At 34.7% G+C, this 19,904-nt stretch overlaps 1 protein-coding gene across 2 annotated transcripts in view; it reads right to left on the bottom strand.

Annotated features, from left to right (window-relative positions):
* HDX (highly divergent homeobox) overlaps window positions 1-19,904 on the bottom strand; it is a 212,515-nt gene that overhangs the window by 159,076 nt on the left and 33,535 nt on the right. For both annotated transcript variants that reach the window (XM_061409577.1, XM_061409578.1), the window contains one exon: window positions 17,139-18,257. In XM_061409577.1, the coding sequence (XP_061265561.1) occupies window positions 17,139-18,257 (1,119 nt within the window). The remainder of the gene's footprint in view (window positions 1-17,138; window positions 18,258-19,904) is intronic.

The raw sequence follows: 19,904 nt of genomic DNA, 5'->3' as shown, positions 1-19,904 counted from the left end.
CATGAGAAAAAGGGAATCCTTGTACAGTGCTTTGTTGTTCAGTCACTCAGTCGTGTCTGACTCTTTGTGATCCTATGGATTGCAGCACCCTAGGCTTCCCTGTCCTTTACTATCTCCTGGAGTTTATTCAAAGTTATGTGCATTGAGTCAATGATGCCATCCAGCCATCTCATCCTCTGTCATCTCCTTCTCTTCATAACCTCAGTCTTTCCCAGCATCAAGGTCTTTTCCAATAAGTCAGCTCTTCACATCAGGTGGGCAAATTATTGGAGCTTCTGGCGAGGTTATAAATTAGTACAACCTGTATGGAAAATGATAGAGTTTCCTCAAAAAATTAAAAGTAGAACTACCATATGATCCAGCAATTCCACTTATAGATATATATCCAAAAGAAATGAAAATACTAAAATGAAAAAGATTTGTACTCCATGTCATAGCAGTAGTATTTACAGTATGAAAATAACCTAATTGTCCATTGGTGGAGGAATGGACAAAGTAGTTATGGCATATATGTGCAATGGAATATTATTCAGTCATTAAAAAACAAGGAAGTCGTACAATTTGTGACACCATGGATGGACTTTGAAAGCATTATACTAAGTAAAATAAGTTAGAGAATAAAATACTGTACAATTTCACTTATATGTGGAATCTTAAAAAATAACAAAAATCATTGAAAAAGAGATCAGACTTGTGGTTACCAAAGTTGGATATAGAGGGCATGAGAATTGGAGGAAAGTGGTCACAATTGTACAAACTTCCCATTATAATGTAAATAAATATTAGGAATATAATGTACAACGTCATGATGATAACTAACATTGATGTATGATATAGAAGTAAGTTCTTAAAAGTTAATCCTAAGAGTTGTCATCAAAAGGAAAGTTTAAAAATTATATCTATATGAGAATATGGAGGTTAGCTGAGCCCATTATGATAATTACCTCACAATATATGTTAATGAAACCTTCACGTTGTAAGCCTTATACAGTAATGTACGTCCATTAAAAAATTAAATAATTAAACTTGCTTCATTTCAAATTTTAAAAAGTTTTTATCATGAATGGGTGTTGAATTTTGTTAAAAGTCTTTTTTCTGTGTCTATTGAGATGGTCACATGATTATTTTCCATTTTATTAATGTGCTTTAATATATTAAAATGTCAATTTACATCAATATGTTGATGTTAAATATGTTGAATATGTTGAACATACGATTTGTTGAAAATGTTGAACGAGGATATGTTGAAGCATTCTTGCATCTCAGGGATAATTCCCACTTGATCATGGTGAATAATACTTTAAAAATACTGCTGAATTCAGTGTTCAAGTATTTTATTGATGATTCTTGTATTTATATTCATCACGGATATTGGCCTGCACTTTTCTACCAGTATCCTTTTCTGGTGTTAGTTTCAGGATAACACTGGCTTCTTATTTTATAAGTTTGGGAAACATCTCTACTCTGATTTTTTGAAAGAATTTGAGATATATTGGAGTTAATGCTCCTTTTAATGTGAGGTAAAATTCACTGGAGAAGCAAAACGTTCCTGGGATTTTATTAACTAAGAAATTAGTGACTACTAATTCAATCATTTTATTAGTAATTGGTCTTTTCACATTTCAAATTTTTCTTGATTCAGTCTTGGAAAATTGCATGTTAGTAAGAATTTTTATTTTTCTTCTAGGTTGTCCAATTTGCTTGTGTATAGTTGTTCATAGTGGCCTCTGATGATCCTTTGTATTTCTGTGGTATCAGTAGTAATGTTTCCGTTTTCATTTATAATTTTGTTGACTTGGATCCTCTTTCATCCTTGTATAGTCTAGCTAAAGTTTTTTTTCAAATTTGTTTGCATCTTCTAAGAAGAATCTCTTAATTATTTTAATCTTTCCTATGTTTTCATTTTCTTATTTCTGATCTTATCTTCAATATTGCCTTCCAAAACTTTTGGCTCAGTTTGTTTTTCTTTTTCTAGTCCTTTGAGGCACAGAATTAGATTATTTTACTTGTGCAATCTTTCTTGCTTCTTAATATATAGGCATTTATTGCTATAAAATTCCCTCTTAGAATTGCTTTTGCTGACTCCCACAAGTGCTAGTATATTGTGTTTTCATTTTAGTTTGTCTTGAGAAACTTTTTCCCTTTTAATTACTTCTCTTATATTTTGGCTGTTTGGGAGAGTGTTAATTTCACTTTGCTCTTAAATTTTTCAGCTTTCCTCATTTATTTCTATTTTCATGCCACTGTGGTCAGAGAAGATACTTGATATATTTAAATCTTCTTGAATGTGCTAAGACTTGTTTTGTGTTCTAACACGCAGTCTATCCTAGAAAATGTTTTATGTGTGTTTGAGAAGAGTATGTATTCTGCTGTTATTAGAATGTTCTATATATGTCTGCTATGTTTATTTGGTATAGCATTGTTTATGTACACTGTTTTCTTATTGTTTCTTTCTCTGGATGCTATCTCCATTGTTGAGAGTGGATTACAAAGTCCCTATTATTTTATTACTGTTTATCTCTTTGTTAGCTCTGTTAGTTTTGCTTTATATATTTAGATGCTCTAACATTGGCTACATACAGATTTACAACTGTTGTATCTTCTTAATGAATTGCCCCCCTTTTCATTATATGAACTTCTCTGTCTCCTTTTAACCATTTTCATTTTAAAGTCTCTTTTCTTTTCTGATATTACCCATGTTACCCGTGCTTTCTTTTGGTTACCGTTTGCCTGAAATATCTTTCTCCATTCCTTTGCTGTCAATCTATGTGGGTCTTTAAGGCTAAAGTGAGTCTTTTGTAGGCAGCATATCATTGGATCTTGCTCTTTCATTCATTCAACCATACTATGTCTTTTATTTGAATAATTTATCCTGTTTATTAATAAGTAAGTACTTAATATTGTCATTTTCAAGGCTGTTTTATGAATATTTTGTAGATCCATTGTTCCTTTTTTTTTTTTTTTAACCTACTGTCCTCTTTTGAGATCAGCATTCTTTGAATTCTTTATCATGTTCATTTATGTAACTGCTACAGGATTTTCCCTTCTGTTGAACATGAAGTTTACATAAAATATCTTAAATATAAAATGCCTTATTTTAAATTGATCAACTTAACTTCAATAGGATTCCTTAATTTTAGTTTTAATTATTTTTCCATTTACAGTGGTTATGTTTATTTTGGCTAAGTTTTTAACTTATAAGTGAGTGAAGTTGCTCAGTCATGTCTGACTCTTTGCGGCCCTGTGGACAGTAGCCTGCACCAGGCTCCTCCGTCCATGGGATTTTCTAGGCAAGAGTACTGGAGTGGCTTGCCATTTCCTTCTCCAGGGAATCTTCCCGACCCAGGGATCGAACCCAGGTCTCCCTCAGTGTAGACAGATAATTTACTGTCTGAGCCACCAGGGAAGTCCTTTTAACTTATAATCTAGTTATAAATATATTAAGCACTGCCAGTACTATATTGCAGACTATAATTATGACTATTTAACATTACTAGTTACCTTTCCGTTCGTATGTTCTTAACGGTATCTTTTGACTTGAACTCAGTTTAGCATTTCCTGTAAGGCAGGTGTAATAAGGAACTTTATTGTATTTGGCTTGTTTTTATCTCTCTTTTGTTTCAGATGGGCAGCTTTTCTGGGTATAGAATTTTTGGTTGATACTTTCTTTCAATATTTTGAATATGTCATTCTATCATCTCCAGGCCTGAAAATTTTGTGTTGAAAGATCCACCAATAGTTGTATAGGTGTTCTTTTCTATGTAATTACTCTCTTTCTTTGGCACTCTAAAATTTGATCTTTGTCTTTGACTTTCATGAATTTAATCAGTGTCTTTCACTGAGGCTCTATTTAGGTTCAAACTATTCCTTAGGTCACATGTACCTGGATATCCTTTTCTCTCCTCGGATTCAGGAAAATTTTTACCATTATTGTTTTAAATATACGTTCTCTCCTTTCTCTTACCTTCTGAAATTCTCATAATGTGAATAGTTTGCTTTTCATCATGTCCCATAATTCCCATCGGCTTTCCTCACTCGTTTTCATTCTTTTTTCTTTTTGCCACTCTGAGTGTAATTTCCATTGTTCTGTCTTTCAGGTCATTGAATGTTTCTTATGTATGTTCAAACCTATTTTTTTTAACCCATACTGAATTTTTCAGTTAATGTATTTTTCAACTCTAAGATTTCTATTTTTTTATACAGTTATTTCCTCTTTGAACTGTTTTGTTTATACATGGTTTCCTTTATTTCATTAAATTATTTCTCTGTGGTTTGACATAGTTCACAAAACTTCCTTAACATGGCCACTTAATTTTTTCTGAAAGTTCAGAGGTCTTTATTTCTTTAAGGTCAGTTGGATGGATGGATGGATGGCATCACTGACTCGATAGACAAGAGTTTGAGCAAGCTCCAGGAGCTGGTGATGGACACAGAAGCCTGGCATGCTGCAGTCCATGGGGTCTGAAAGAGTCAGACACAATGGAGTAACTGAACTGCACTGAACTGGAGCTAAATTATTTTCCTTTTGGTGATGTCACATCTACCTGATTTTTAGTGATTCCTTAAGTTGGCACCTGTCCATTTTAATAAGTGGTCTCCTCCCTCAGACTTTAAAGGTTCTCTTTGGTAGAGATAGTTCTTCACCCATCAACTCAGACTGGATTTCTGGGCATATCTGTGGTAATGTCCTTGGGCAAGTGGGATTTTTATCAGGGTCTATTTTGGGGCAAGGTCACTATCCAAGAACTCTGAAGACAGGGATGAGGGTGTATGCCACTGGCTCAGAATAGTTGGATAGAACTGCTGGCTTGGTATCTTGCTTATGTGAGGCTACAGAATGTACTCTTCAGTTGTTTGCTTTCTTTGTTCAGGCTAACTAGGTATTTAGGACTGGGAACTATACTCAAGAGTAGGCATGGCTATGAATTTGATTACCTGCCTTGTCAGGCCAGCAGAATAGGCTCTATGACTTTCATATCACTTTGTTTATGGACCAAAATCAGGCAAGATTATGTTCTGAATTCTGTGGCCATACAGGCTCCAGATTTTGTTCTGCAGATGGACTAAGTCATGGCTATGCTCTCTTTTTAAGTTCCACTGTAAGCATGGCTGTTGGATGGGTTATATACCTTCTCATATGCTCTGATTAGGTTCCCTCTTCAGTTGGAATGAAGGTTATACTCAGAAATGGGTTTGACTACAAATTATCTTCCCTGTCTATACTAAGCAAAAGAACCATCTCCAATGTCAGAAAGACTCTTTGTTTGTTGTCTTAACCCAAGCCAACCCACACCGAAATTTCCCCTACTGAACAGGACCACTGATGTTCTAAAAACTATTGGCTCTGCTGCCCACCTCTTAGCTCAAGTGCTGTTGGGCCCCCAGAGCTTCCAGGAGTTGTTACCAATTCTTTCAGTCAGATGGGGCCAGGAGACAATTTCCGCAGTAGGTTGGTCAGCAAAGCTCCTCTTTGAGAATTCAAATCAGATAGATCTGTACCCCATCATGGTCAGAATGCAGCCTTAACTTGATTCTACAGATGGACAAAACTGCTGGTTGGAATTACTATATAGCAAATACACTACCATATTTGCAAACATGAATGCAGTTTGTCGGAGAAGGCAATGGCAATCCACTCCAGTACTCTTGCCTGGAAAATCCCATGGATGGAGGAGCCTGATAGGCTGCAGTCCATGGGGTCGCTAAGAGTCAGACACGAATGAGAGACTTCACTCTCACTTTTCACTTTCATGCATTAGAGGAGGAAATGGCAACCCACTCGAGTGTTCTTGCCTGGAAAATCCCAGGGATGGCGGGGCCTGGTGGGCTGCTGTCTCTGGGGTCACACAGAGTCGGACACGACTGAAGTGACTTAGCAGCAGCAGCAGCAGCATGTGCTGGTTGTTGCAAGCCCCTCCCCCTTTCTTCATCGTAATCAGATTTGTAGTGGTCAAGCCTCACACATTCTCATGAGAATGCCAATGTTGCAGATTAGGTGCTCCTGAAAAGTGCTCCAAAATGCTGGGGGTAGGTTTGTTGTCCCTCAGTTGTCTCCTATTTCTCTCTTCCCACAGGAGGAACAAAGGCTCAGTGGAGACCTGTACACATGGTGCTGTGCCGGCCTTGGTGAGAGACAATGCAGTCAACATGTAGCTACTTCTCTTACCCTTCTAATGCAATCTGTCTTATTCTCTGTGGTGCAAGAGGATGCTTCAGTCTCATTCCTATGTTCTACTATTCACTCAGTAGTGTCTTATTCTTGAGTTGTTAGTTGTTAATACTTGTTAATATTTTCATTGTGAGGGAAAATGAAATTAAGAACAACCTATAGGGGCTTCCCTCATAGCTCAGTTGTTAAAGAATTGGCCTGCAATGCAGGAGACCCTAGTTCAATTCCTGGGTTGGGAAGATCCCCTGGAGAAGGGAAAGGCTACCCACTCCAATATCCTGGCCTGGAGAATTCCATAAACTATATAGTCCATGCGATCACAAAGAGTCAGACATGATTGAGCAACTTTCACTGTCATGTTGCCATATAGGTGACATCAGAATCCCCATGATAAAAAAATAAATTTATATTAAAAAAAAAAAACTCAACAGATATAGAAAGAACATTCCTCAACATAAAAAAAACCATACATGAAAAGCTCACAGCTAACATATTCAATGGTGAAAGGTGGAAGCCTCACTTTTAAGATCAGGAATAAGACAAAGGTGCCAACTCTCATCATTCCTATTCAAGCTAGTATTGGAAGTCCTAGCCAGAGCAATAAAGCAAGAAAAATCAATAAAAAACATAATTGGAAAGTAAGAGATATAGTTGGCTCTATTTTCATATGCCAAAATTTTATATATAGAATCCCAAAGAGTCCACCAAAAAACTGTTTGAGCTAATCCATGAATTCAGTAAAATAGCATGATACTACCACACAAAAACCAGTAACATTTCTACATACTAAAAACTGAATTATCCAAAAAAGAAATAAAGAAAAAAATCCCATATATGATTGCATCAAAATAATAAAATACTTAGGAATATATTAAATTGGGAAGTGAAAAGTGTCTACTTTCTGAACTATAGGACATTAATGAAAGAAATATAACAAGACACAAATAAGCAAAATGGTATCTTGCATTCATGGATTGGAAAAATTAATATTGTTAAAAAGTCAATACTACCTAAAGATATCTATAGATTCAATGCAATTCTTATCAAGATTTCAATGGTGTATTTTTTTGGTAGAAGTATAAAATAATCCTAAAATTTTTGTAGAAGCACAAAAGACTCCAAATATCCAAACAATTCTGAGAAAGAGAAGGGCAGGTGGTATCACATTCCCTGAATTCAAGCTATATTAAAAAGCTATAGTAATCACTATTGAAAACAGTATGGAGGAGCCTTAAAAAATTAAAAATAGAACTGTCATATGATCCAGTAATTCTACTTCTGGGTATTCTGCTGAGGAAAACAAAGCATTTTTTCAAAAATATATGCATCCTTATGTTTACTTCAGTGCTATTTGCAATAGCCAAGGTATGGAAGCTACCTAAGTGTTCATCAATAGGTGACTGGATAAAGAAAAATCTGATACACACAGACAGTTACTCAGTCATTAAAAATGAAATTTTGCCATTTGTGACATGGATAGACCTAGATGATATTATGCTATGTGAAATAAGTCAGAGAAAAACAAATATCATATGATTTCACTTATATGTGGAATCTAAAAAACAAAACAAATGAACAAACATAACAAAACAGAAACAGAGTCATAGAGACAAAGAACAAACAGGTGGTTGATGTGGGGAGGGGCATATGAGGGAAATAGGTGAGAGAAATTAAGAGGCACAGCTTCCAGTTGTAAAACAAATGAGTCATGCGGAAGAAATGTTCAGTGTGGGGAAATGTAGTCAATAATAATGTAATACCTTTGCATGGTGACATGCTAATTAGACTTATCATGGTAGTCATTTTGTAATGTATAGAAATATAGAATCACTATGTTGTATACCAGAAACTCACATGGTGTTATAGGTCAATTATGAGCAAACAAGCTCATAAAAAGATCAGATCTGTGGTTACCAGATGCAGGGAGAGGAGAAGGAAAAATGGATAAAGGTGGTCAGATGTGCAAACTTCTAATTATAAGATAAGCAAGAACTAGGGATATAATATACAACATAATTAATATTATTAACACTGTTGTATGCTATATATGAAAGTCATTAAGAGAGTAAATCCTAAGAATTCCCATCATGAGGAAAGACACAATTCTTTTATAAAAATCTATGTATATATAATATAATGGTAATCATTTCATGATGTATGTAAGTCAAAACTTTAAGTTGTGCACCTTAAAACTTATATAGTTCTGTATGTCAATTATATATATATAAAACTGGAAGGGAAATAGCTACAGTAGTCAAAACAGTATGGCAGTGGCATAAAATACAGACACATAGCTCAATGGAGCAGAATCAAGAGCTCAGAAATGAACTAATCCATATAAGTTCAAATAATATTTAACTATGAAACCAAGGTTACTCAATGAAGAAAAAACAATCTCTCTAATAAATGTTGCTGGGAAAATTGGATATTCAAATGCAAAGAATGAAACTAAACCCCTATTTTACATCACCCACAAAATTAAGTCAAAGTGAATTGAAGACTAGCAACTGTAAGACTCCTAGAAGAAAATAGGAAAAAAAATCTCCTCAATATGGATCTTGGCAATGAGTTTTTGTATATGACACCTAAAGCACAAAATAAAAAATTAACAAGAAGAACTACATTAATTAAAAAGATTCTGCACAGCAAAAAGAAATGGCTGACAAAATATAAGGACAACCTATGGAATTAGAAAAAACATTTTCAAAACATGTGTTTGGTTAAGGGTCAATATCCAAAATAGGCTTTAAAAACTCATCAACTTAATAGCAAAAAAACAATAATCCAGTTAAAAATGGGCAAAGGACCTCAATAGACATTTTCCAAAGAAGATAGATGAATAGTCAGCAGGTATATGAAATGTGCTCAGCATCACTAATCATAAGGTAAATGCAAATTAATATTACCATGAGATTTCACCTCGATTGTTACAATGCCTATCATCAAAGAAGACAAGAGATAAAAAATGCTGTCAAAGATGTGGGTAAAAGGGAACACTTGCACACTGTTGGTGGGATTATAAATTGGCCCTGGCATTACACAAAACAATATGAAGGATCCTCAATAATTTGAAAATAAAACTGCCATATAATCAATCAATTTCACTTTTGGGACTATATCTAATGGAGACAAGGACGTACTGTACAACACTTGAAACTTTGCTCAATTTTTTGCAGCACCCTTGATGGGAGGGGAGTTTAGGGGGCATGGAAACATGTATATGTATGGCTGAATCTCTTTGCTGTTCATCTGAAACTATCACAACATGGTTAATCAGCTATACTCCAATACAAAATAAAAAGTTTTTTTTTTTTTTAAAGAAAAGAGATATGCACTCTGATATTCATAGCAACATTATTTAAAATAGTCAAGACATGGAAACAACCTAAGTGCCCATCAACAGATTAATGGATAAAGAAGCTATAACATATATGCTGCTGCTGCTGAGTTACTTCAGTCATGTCCGACTCTGTGCATCCCCATAAATGGCAGCCCACCAGGCTCCCCTGTTCCTGGGATTCTCTAGGCAAGAACACTGGAGTGGGTTGCCATTTACTTCTCCAATGCATGAAAGTGAAAAGTGAAAAGTGAAAGTGAAGTCACTCAGTCGTGTCCGACTCTTAGCGACCCCATGGACTGCAGCCTACCAGGCTCCTCCATCCATGGGATTTTCCAGGCAAGAGTACAGGAGTGGGGTTCCATTGCCTTCTCCGATAAAATATATAGAGAATGGACTATTATTCAGCCACAAACAGGGTGAAATTCAGCCATTCACAATAACACGAGTGGACCTCAAGGGCGTTATGCTACATGAAATAAATAGAAGAGAGACAACTGATAAATGATCTCACTTATATGTGGAATATAAAACAGATTTTAAAAAACCCAGCCTCATAGAAAAGGATATCTGATTTGTGCTTACCAAAGGCAGGGAACTGGGGAGTGGGAATTGGATGAAGGTGATGAAAGGTACAAATTTCTGCTTGTAAGATAACAAAGTGCTAGGAATGTAATGTGCAGCATCATGACTATAGTTAACACTGCTGTTGCCTTGAATATTTGAAAATTGTTAAGGGAGTAGTTTCCAAGATTTCTTATCACAAGGAAAGAAAGATTTTTTCTTTTTTAAAAAAAATACACATTAGGTAATGGATATTAACTAAGCTTATTGCTTAGTAATAAATACTGAATTGGTTAATAATAATTTCATGTGAATAAAATCATTATGCTGAACACCTTAAATTTGCACAGTACTGTATGTTAATTATATCTTAGTAAAACTAAGAAAAGATATACAAAATAAATATCAAAAAAGAAAATTAAAAAAAAAATGCAATATGCCATGTTAACAAAATAAATAGAAAAATGCACATGAACATATCTCATTAGAAACAGAAATAACATTTGACAAAAGTCCAAACCATATTCATGATAAAAGTACTCAACAAACCAGGTTTTATTCTTTATCATCCTGATAAAGACCATCTACAAAATCCCCACAGATAACATTGTATTGGTTAGACACTGTTTGTTTTCCATTCAAGATCAAGACGATAAAGATGTCTTACTGCTTCTATTCAGCATTATATTGAAGGTTCTAGCAACTAGCTAATAAAAAGAAATAAAATGCAGTAAGGTTTTACACAAGTAAAACTATCTATGTTAATAGATGGCATGATTTTATATAAATAAAACTTTAAGAAATACACTAATATTTAACTAATAGATTAGTTCAGTACTTTTTCAGGATACAATACCAATGTACAAAATTCAATCTTCAAATCCAACAATTAAATTAAGAAATTCCATTTAAAATAGCATTAAAAGTTATATATTTATATATAAATTTAAAACAATAAGGGCAAGACTTGACTGAAAAGTACAAGACACTGTTAAAAGAAATTAAAGAAGATCTAACAAGTATAAAGGCATACCATGTTCACAGATCAGAAGACACATTATTATTATTACAAGAATATTCCCCAAATTTATCCACAGGTCAGCATGATGACTATCAAAATTCCATTTGTTTTTTCATAAAGTGATAAGCTAATCTTAAAATTCATGTGCAAATTTAAGGGACCTAGAATAGCTAAAGTAATTTAGATAAAGTAGAAGACATTGGGAAGACTCATATGTCCCAATTTCAAAACTTCCTACAAAGGTATAGTAATTCAAATAGTGTTGTATCAGCATAAGAAGAAATACACACACACACACAGACACACACACACACATACATAGTCTCAAAACAATAGAACTGAGAGTCCAGAAATAAAGCCTTCCATGTAATCAATTGATTTCAAGAAGGATGACAAGACCATTCAATGGGGAAAGTATAATCTTTTAAATAAATGGTGATGGGACAGTTGGATATTCATATGCTATATAATCAAGAAAAACTTCTACCTCGTAATATACACAAAAACAAACTCAAAACAAAAGAACCATCTATATGTGAGAGATACAAGTATAAAATTCTTAGAAGAAAATATATGAGTCAGTGTTTGTTACTTCGGCTTAGGTAATAGCTTCTTAGATACAATACCAAAAGCACAAGAAACAACAGAAAAAAAAAAAAAACAGATAAAATGGACTTGATCAAAATTAAAAACATTTGTGTTTAAACAATATCCCCATGAAAGTGAAAAGATAGTGTATAAAGTGGGAGAAAATATTTGTAAGTCATGTATCTGATAAGGATTAGTATAGAGAATATGAACTGAACACTTACAACTCAAAGAACAAACTAACACTTACAAAATTGCTAAATTCTCTGAATAGGCATTCTTCCAAATAAGATATTTGAATGACTAATAAGCACATGAGAAGAGAATTAAAATTGTTAGCTGTTAGAAAAACGCAGATCAAGATTTCCATTACAGTGGCTATAATCAAAATCACTGATGTGACAAGTGTTTGTCAGGATGTGGAGAAATTGGAATCCTTTTACACTGATGGTTGGATTGTAAAGTGATACAACCACTTCAGAAAAAAAAAAAAAAAATTGGTATTTCCTCAAAACTTTAAGCATAGAATTACAATATGAACTAGAAATGTACTCCAGGATATATAGCCAAGAAATATGAAAAAATATTTCCACACAAAAATTTGTGTATAAATGTTCATAGCAGCACTATTCATAACAGATAATGTGGAAACAACCCAAATGTTCATCAACTACTGAATGGATAAACAATCAATGCTATATATACACAATGAAATATCATGCTGTTGCTGCTAAGTCACTTCTGTCGGGTCCGACTCTGTGGGACCCCACAGATGGCAGCCCACCAGGCTCCCCCCATCCCTGAGATTTTTCAGGCAAGAACACTGGAATGGGTTGCCATTTCCTTCTCCAATGCATGAAAGTGAAAAGTGAAAGTGAAGTCGCTCAGCCATGTCCGACTCTTAGTGACCCCATGGACTGCAGCCTACCAGGCTCCTCCATCCATGGGATTTTCCAGGCAAGAGTACTGGAGTGGGGTGCCATTGCCTTCTCCATGGAATATCATAGAGCAATGTAAAAGAATGAATTATTGATACATACTATAAAATGGACCTTGAAAACATTATGCTACCTGAAAGAAGCCAGTTACAAAAATCCATCATATTGCATTATTCCATTTATAATAATATTTAGAATAGTTGCATCATAGAGAGAGAAAGATTGATGATTGTCTAGTGCTGGAATGGGAGATTTGGTGCGCTAATGAGTATGTAGTTTATTTTTGAAGTAATGAAATGTTCTAAAATTAGATTGATACTGCTTGAACACATCTGTGAATATATTAAAAACTATTTAATTGTACACTTTCGATGTGTGACCACTGTACTATGTGAACTATATCTCAATAAAGTCATTTAAAATTCTCCATGCTAGCTACAAGGGCTTCCTTAGTGGCTCAGTCAATAAAGAATCTACCTGCAATCCAGGAGACATGAATTCGATTCCTGGGTCGGGAAGATCACCAGAAGAAGGAAATGGCAACCCATTCCAATATTCTTGCTTGGAAAACCCCTGGACAGAGAAGCCTGGTGGGCTACAGTCCATGAGGTTGCAAAAGAGTCAGACACAACTTAGCAACTAAATATGCTAACTACATCTATTACTTTTTAAAAGTTGAATATTGCCTGAGAGTTATTTTAGCGAAGTCATTCAATCTTACTGGCACTCCCTTTCCTCAGGTCAAAATACCATTTGTATTGGTTTAGAAATGATGTTTAAAGGTTTTACAGCCATTAAATTTCCATGTTTATTTTTAAAATGCACTTAAACCTATAAACACTGAAAAAATTTGGAGGATACTATCAAAGTACTTCTACTGTTAGGGATACATTGTACTTATTTAGTACCTTTTAAAGAAAGTTCAAAATGCTATAACTCTATTAACTTCTAAGTTCCTATGATGTCCTTGAGAGTTGAGAAGACAGTTAATATAATAATAAGTAACAATAATAATTGCAACAAACCTGAATTTATAACATTTGTCTTCCAATATCTTTACATAGGTTATCATCAATTATTAATCTGTTATCAACATAACAGTCAATAAAAATAGGTATACTGGCATGAACATAATATGGAAAATGAATGGCAGCTTGGAGCCCAATACTGTTGCAATCTAGCCCCAAAGGAATGGGGTCAGCCTGAAATAGAACTGGGCTATAGTATCCTGGTATAACTACCTCCTGACAGTTTCTGTATCATCACTTCAACCCTTAATGTGGTATTCCACAGTGACTCTGAAGCAGAGCCAATTTCAATTTCCTAGCTTCCTCATGTATTCCTCAATTTGTATTTAGCCACCTATATAGCCTGGAACGGGAGAAGGCAATGGCACCCCACTCCAATACTGTTGCCCAGAAAATCCCATGGATGGAGGAGCCTGGTAGGCTGCAGTCCATGGGGTCGCTAAGAGTCAGACACGACTGAGTGACTTCATTTTCACTTTCCACATTCATGCATTGGAGAAGGAAATGGCAACCCACTCCAGTGTTCTTGCCTGGAGAATCCCATGGACGGAGAAGCCTGGTAGGCTGCAGTCCATGGGGTCCCACAGAGTCGGACACGACTGAAGCGACTTGGCAGCAGCATAGCCTGGAACTAGACTATACTCCAGGAATAGAACCTCAGCTTGAAGATACTTGGCACAACAGAGAAAAGAGACAGATATCTCTGTCATATAGTCCCAAGGTCAGAAACTTAGAAAATTGCTTTCTTGCTTATACTTTCATAGCTAGAAAGATGACAAGATGGTCATAGGTTTTATCTTTCTAAGTCCTGATCTACTAATAATACAGGTAGGTAATAGAACATCATCAAAATCTTGGAGGATAACTACCGGGGCTGAATGTTTGTATCCCAACTGAATTCACACGTTGAATTCTAATCCCCAAGGTGCTGGCATTTCAAAGTGGGGCATTTGGGAGATGATTAGGTCATGAGAATGGAGCCCTCAAGAATGGGACTGGTTTCCTTACAAAAGAGACCCCAGAGAGCTCCCTTGGCACTAACACGTGAGAAATCACTGAAAAGATAGTCATCTATGAATTGGGAAGTGGGCACTCACCAGACACTAAGTCAGCCAGCACCTTGATCTGGGGCTTCCTAGACTTCAGAACTATGAGAAATAAATGTGTGTTGGGTTTTCAATCACCATGTCTATGATATTTTTGTACTAGGAACCCAAATGGACTGCCATTAATCTTCATGGACTACACTTCCCCAGGCTGCCTAGGTTTCCTAAGATATCCATTAATTAAAATAAAGGTGGGACATAAAACTAATGTGTCAATTATACTTCAATTTTGCAAATGCTGTCTACCATACTGTCTCAGGTCAAGTCAGAGGAGGTCTGTTATAATAGAAATAGAAATATATGGGCTTTTAATACATAGATTATGGTGAAGTTGAGAGCTGATCTCCAGTCTTCTTTCAGTTATTTATTTCTCAACCATCCTGTGATAACTGTGGGCTGTGCAATATTCTACTTGAAATGGAATGTAAAGACCTGGACTAGCAGAGGTTCATTAACTTTCCAACCATGATGTAACAAGTATAAGAAAGTTTATTTGCCAGGAATGTACAAGGAGCCTTGCACAGATTGTCATTTCATGTACAGCATTCCTGTGAAACAGGTATTATTAAATGCATTGTACAAATGAAGAAACTGTTACACAGAGAGTTTATGACACTTGTCTGAGGGCACACAAGTAGAAAATAAGCAGAGCCTAGATTTGAATCCAGGTCTGTCTGGTTCTAAATCCATGTCCTAATTTATGTCAGATTGTATTTCTTTAAAGAGACTACTTTTCAAAAAAAACATAGCTAAGTTTTATTCCATTTAAAAGTTTCTTTCATATAAAATAAACTTATTTCTTTAAACTTTCAGTAAGGAAAAAAGATAAAAACTATAAAAATGTAAAACCACAGGAGCAATCAGTTTAAGAAAAACTAAAAATTAAACTGCACTTTCAAGCCTCCAAATATTCTATATTGTTAGGCTGTATGGTAAAGTAGAAAAAAGAAACCCCACATGATGCATTTCTGAGTTGGAATCTTGGTTCTGTCATGTATTGGCTGTATGATTCTAGACATGATATTAAAATATGGATAAAATGCTTATATGATCAAACTGCCATGAGGATGAAGTATATAAATTTACTGATGGTGCCTAGTACATTCAAGGTCCTCAACAAATCATAAATGTTATTGTCATGATTGTTAGGAGCAACACTGAGGGGATAAAGAAGTCCAAAAGAATTAGGTGAATGAAAGGGGGCATTGTGGAGGATCCTACAGGTATGGTTCAATGTTACTTTAATCATGCCTTAAGAAAGAACAAACAGAAAAATGAAAAGATCCTTAATAAGAAGTGTCTACTAATGATGATGGAACACACTTCTGTTAGAGGTAGGTGCCAGAGGGATACTTCCTATGCTCTTTTATTGCTTTTCATTTTGTAGCAAGTAGCTATAAGATAAAAGGAGTCAAGAGAGGTTGGTTCCTTATATTGGTTGAGAATAGCCTGGAAACATTTTAAATACATATACAAAATACTATGTTTGAAAACTAAAGGGTCTAGCTAGTAGCAAGAAAAAATAGCAAACATTCCTGTCCTGCTATTCAAGTTTTCTGAAGCAGATTTTTCAGAGAGATGATCTATGGCCTTAAGAGATATTGAGGTAGGTTTATACCTCACTGTTGAGATTATTTGAAGCATATATATAAACAACTGAATATGGAAACAAGTAAAGAAATAACACTTATTTTTGCACAGGTCTAAAATTGTTTTAATTCTCACTCTGAACTTATCTCTTCCTTATAAAACAGCACAGTATTGTAAAGTAATTATCCTCCAATTAAAAATAAATAAATTTAAAACAATAAAAAGTAAATGTTTAAAAAAAACACTTTGGCTAATGCTGCACTTAATAAAGCATTTACTCAAAAAGAAAAAAAAAAAATTGGCTGAGTTATCACAGGCTCTGACTTCTCAACCATTGTCACCTAGCACAATGATTGACTTGCCTGGCTATGTACCCAAGGAAGGCACCATTTATCTAGTGACATCTTCCCAAACTGCAAGTAAAAACCATAACAAGAATTATCTATGTTCAAGAGGATGCATCTAGCCAATTTAGTCCTATTTTAGTGATGAGAAATGCCATGCTTCCCATAAGGCTGTTATTGCCTGGACCAAATCATTTTAAATGTCAGAAGATTGCTGTTATAAAAATTACTAACTTCCATGAAAAAAAGGACTCACCATTTTTAAACATGACAAAGAAAGCATAAAATTCTTTAAAGAGTTGACCCCAAACCACCATTTACAAGAAAAAAGAAATTCAAATTACTTCAAAATATGAGTTAAGTGACCCAGGTCTCAAGTCTAATTGATTACCAAAACAATTTTTATACCAACAAATTTTTATAAAACCTTTATAAAACAAACTTACACATTACCTGGTAATTGTTTTGGTTTTGTGATAACCTCAATTGGTTTGATGATGCGAAATGTGAAGAAAAATTACTTCGTGATGAATTTGTATTACTGTACATTGCAGTAGATGCTGTATGTAATGAGGTCCGTGGTGTCAAATGATTTTCTCTGTTTTGATACAGTACATTGTCTGACAAGTCTCTAATATTCACCATTTGTGAATTTGGCATATTTTTTCCTTGTCCAGGCAAAGTTGTACTTTGGTTCTCAGCTCGAAGGGAACTGCCACTTTCATAAAATCTTGAGTAGCTTGGTATCTGTGCTCCCATCAATGCCAATTCTTCCTCTCTGGCATACTCATCATCAGCATCTCCAGTCTCCATTGCAATTGACAAACAAGTTCCTTCTGTCGAATTAGGAGGCTTCTGTGGGGGATTTCCTCCCAGAATTCTCTGTGGGTAATCACTAACTGCCAGTGAAAATACTTCACGGATTTCCAAATTTTGTGTTCTGCAGTAAGGGTCTCTAACAGATGGTTTTTGCCCACATAAGTTATGTGATGATAGACCTGTGTGTTCAGGCTTATATGATCTTTGAATTCCAACTGGTTCAATTTTGCAAGGTCGGTGGCACACAGATGGCTTTTGAGGTACTGTCATCTCAGAGGCTTGCATTGAAGAGCTTCCATAGTTTTTCTTTGTGTGATTGTATACAGAATTTCCAGCATTTAGCACACTTGTCTGTCTTGACAAAATAATTGTTTTTTCACCTAAGAGTAAAGAGGCATTTTTACAGTGTGCTACTTGTCTTTGAACAGGAATGTGCAACTGAAACTCAGTATCATTTTTACTGGCTGTTTTCTGAATAGGGATTTTATGTGCTTCTGTAATTTGTGTATTTGAATGCTTGGTTGTCTCTTGTCTACTTGATGAACTGGCTGGACTGTATATACCAGTTATGATGACATCATTATTGGGCGATGTCCAAGAAGACTGTTGACTTGAGGGTGAAGCAATATTAACCACATTTCTGACTGTAACATCTGGAGCTGCCAAAGAAGTACCAGAAACAGTTCCTGTTGTTGTTGCTCCTGATTCAGAATTCTTACTACTCATTTTTCTTCTCTTATTGCCAACCCACGTCTGAAAGAATAAAAAATACATATATATATATATATATATAATGGAAAAGTTCTTAATAAAAAACCAAGAAAATCAATTTCTATGTGATAGTTTATATTCTCATTTGTCATAAAATCAAGGCCTATACAAATTTAAAAGAAAAAAATATACAGTAAAAGAAAAAGTAAAAAATAAGGTCAGAGACCATCAGGAACCAGCACATAATAAATATCTAGAAACTTTGATGTGAATTGTTTGTGAAAGTTGCTCTGTTGTGTCCAACTCTTTGCAATCCCATGGACTATACAGTCCATGGAATTCTCCAGGCCAGAATACTGGAGTGGGTAGCCTTTATCTTCTTCAGGGAATCTTCCCAACCTAGGGATTGAGCCCAAGTGTCCTGCATTGCAAGTGGCTTCTTCACCAGCTGAGCCACAAGGGAAGCCCAAGAATACTGGAATGGGCAGTCTATCCCTTATCCAGTGGATCTTCCCAACCCAGGAATCGAACCAGGGTTTCCTGTACTGCAGGCAGATTCTTTACCAACTGAGCTTTCAGGGAAGCCCCAGAAGCTTTGATCGAATAGTATTTTTTTTTCTTCTCCTCAAAATCCAGCCAATTAATCTGTAGCAAGAATTTCTGTTCTATGAATATATCATAACTTGGTTAATTTAATATTGCTAAGAATTTAGATTACTTTTAGAAATATTCACTATTATAAGACATATTGAAATACAACATTGTACATGCATCATTGTTCTATTGGTCCATTAGAATGTCATCTTAGAAGGAAAATTGCTTGACTTTTTGACATTTTCTAATTACCCTCCAATTTATAAAAGTACTGGCTTCCCCACACCTCAACAACACTTTGCATTATACTTTTGTAGTATCTATTAGTCCAGGAGTTAAGAAAAGGTATATAATTGCTGTTTAGATTTTAGTTTCTATGGCTACTTTCATTGAATTGCTTACACGTTACCTATACCAGTTTAAAAAAACCTAATTTTTGTATTGGGGTGTTTGTCGTTTTTAATTGATTTATAAGAGCAATTTTCTACTAGAGTTGGCAGCACTTTGTCACAAGTTGCAAAAACTTTTCCAGTTTGTCATTAATTTATGGTAGCTATTTTCTTCTTTATGCTTTTATCTACTTACTGAATTTTATACACTGAATATATATTACTTTTGTTTTCTTTTAGCCTTTTTTTTTCTGTCTTTTTTTGGCCACCTTATTTATTTTTCAGTTGAAGGATAATTGCTTTACACAATTTTGTTGTTTTCTGTCAAATGTCAAAAAGAATCAGCCATGGGTATAAACAAAAAAATCAGTAAAAATAATACCAGTGGTTGGCATTTAAGATTTGATTACAAAATATGTACTTTTATATAAGTATTATAACAATCTTAGTATTATTACAATGAATCATTATTCCTCTTAAAATGTACAATAAATATTACACTCCATAAAACAATCAGCAAAATTTATAATTATTTTTAAATGCATATCTTTTAAACTACTAAAACCCATTAATCTATTTAAGAACTTCAAAAAATAAGTGAAAACATTAAATGACCTAGTCTTGCATAAACATGGTACTAGGTGTATTTGGTTAATTTAGTGGGATGTACTTTTGAAGACTGCACAAGTCATCCAATTTTCAATGT

The sequence above is a fragment of the Bos javanicus genome, chromosome X (assembly GCF_032452875.1).
Source record: "Bos javanicus breed banteng chromosome X, ARS-OSU_banteng_1.0, whole genome shotgun sequence".
NCBI lineage: Eukaryota > Metazoa > Chordata > Mammalia > Artiodactyla > Bovidae > Bos > Bos javanicus.
The sequence above is the reverse complement of the archived record's forward strand: the minus strand, read 5'-3'. Positions and strand labels throughout refer to the sequence as shown.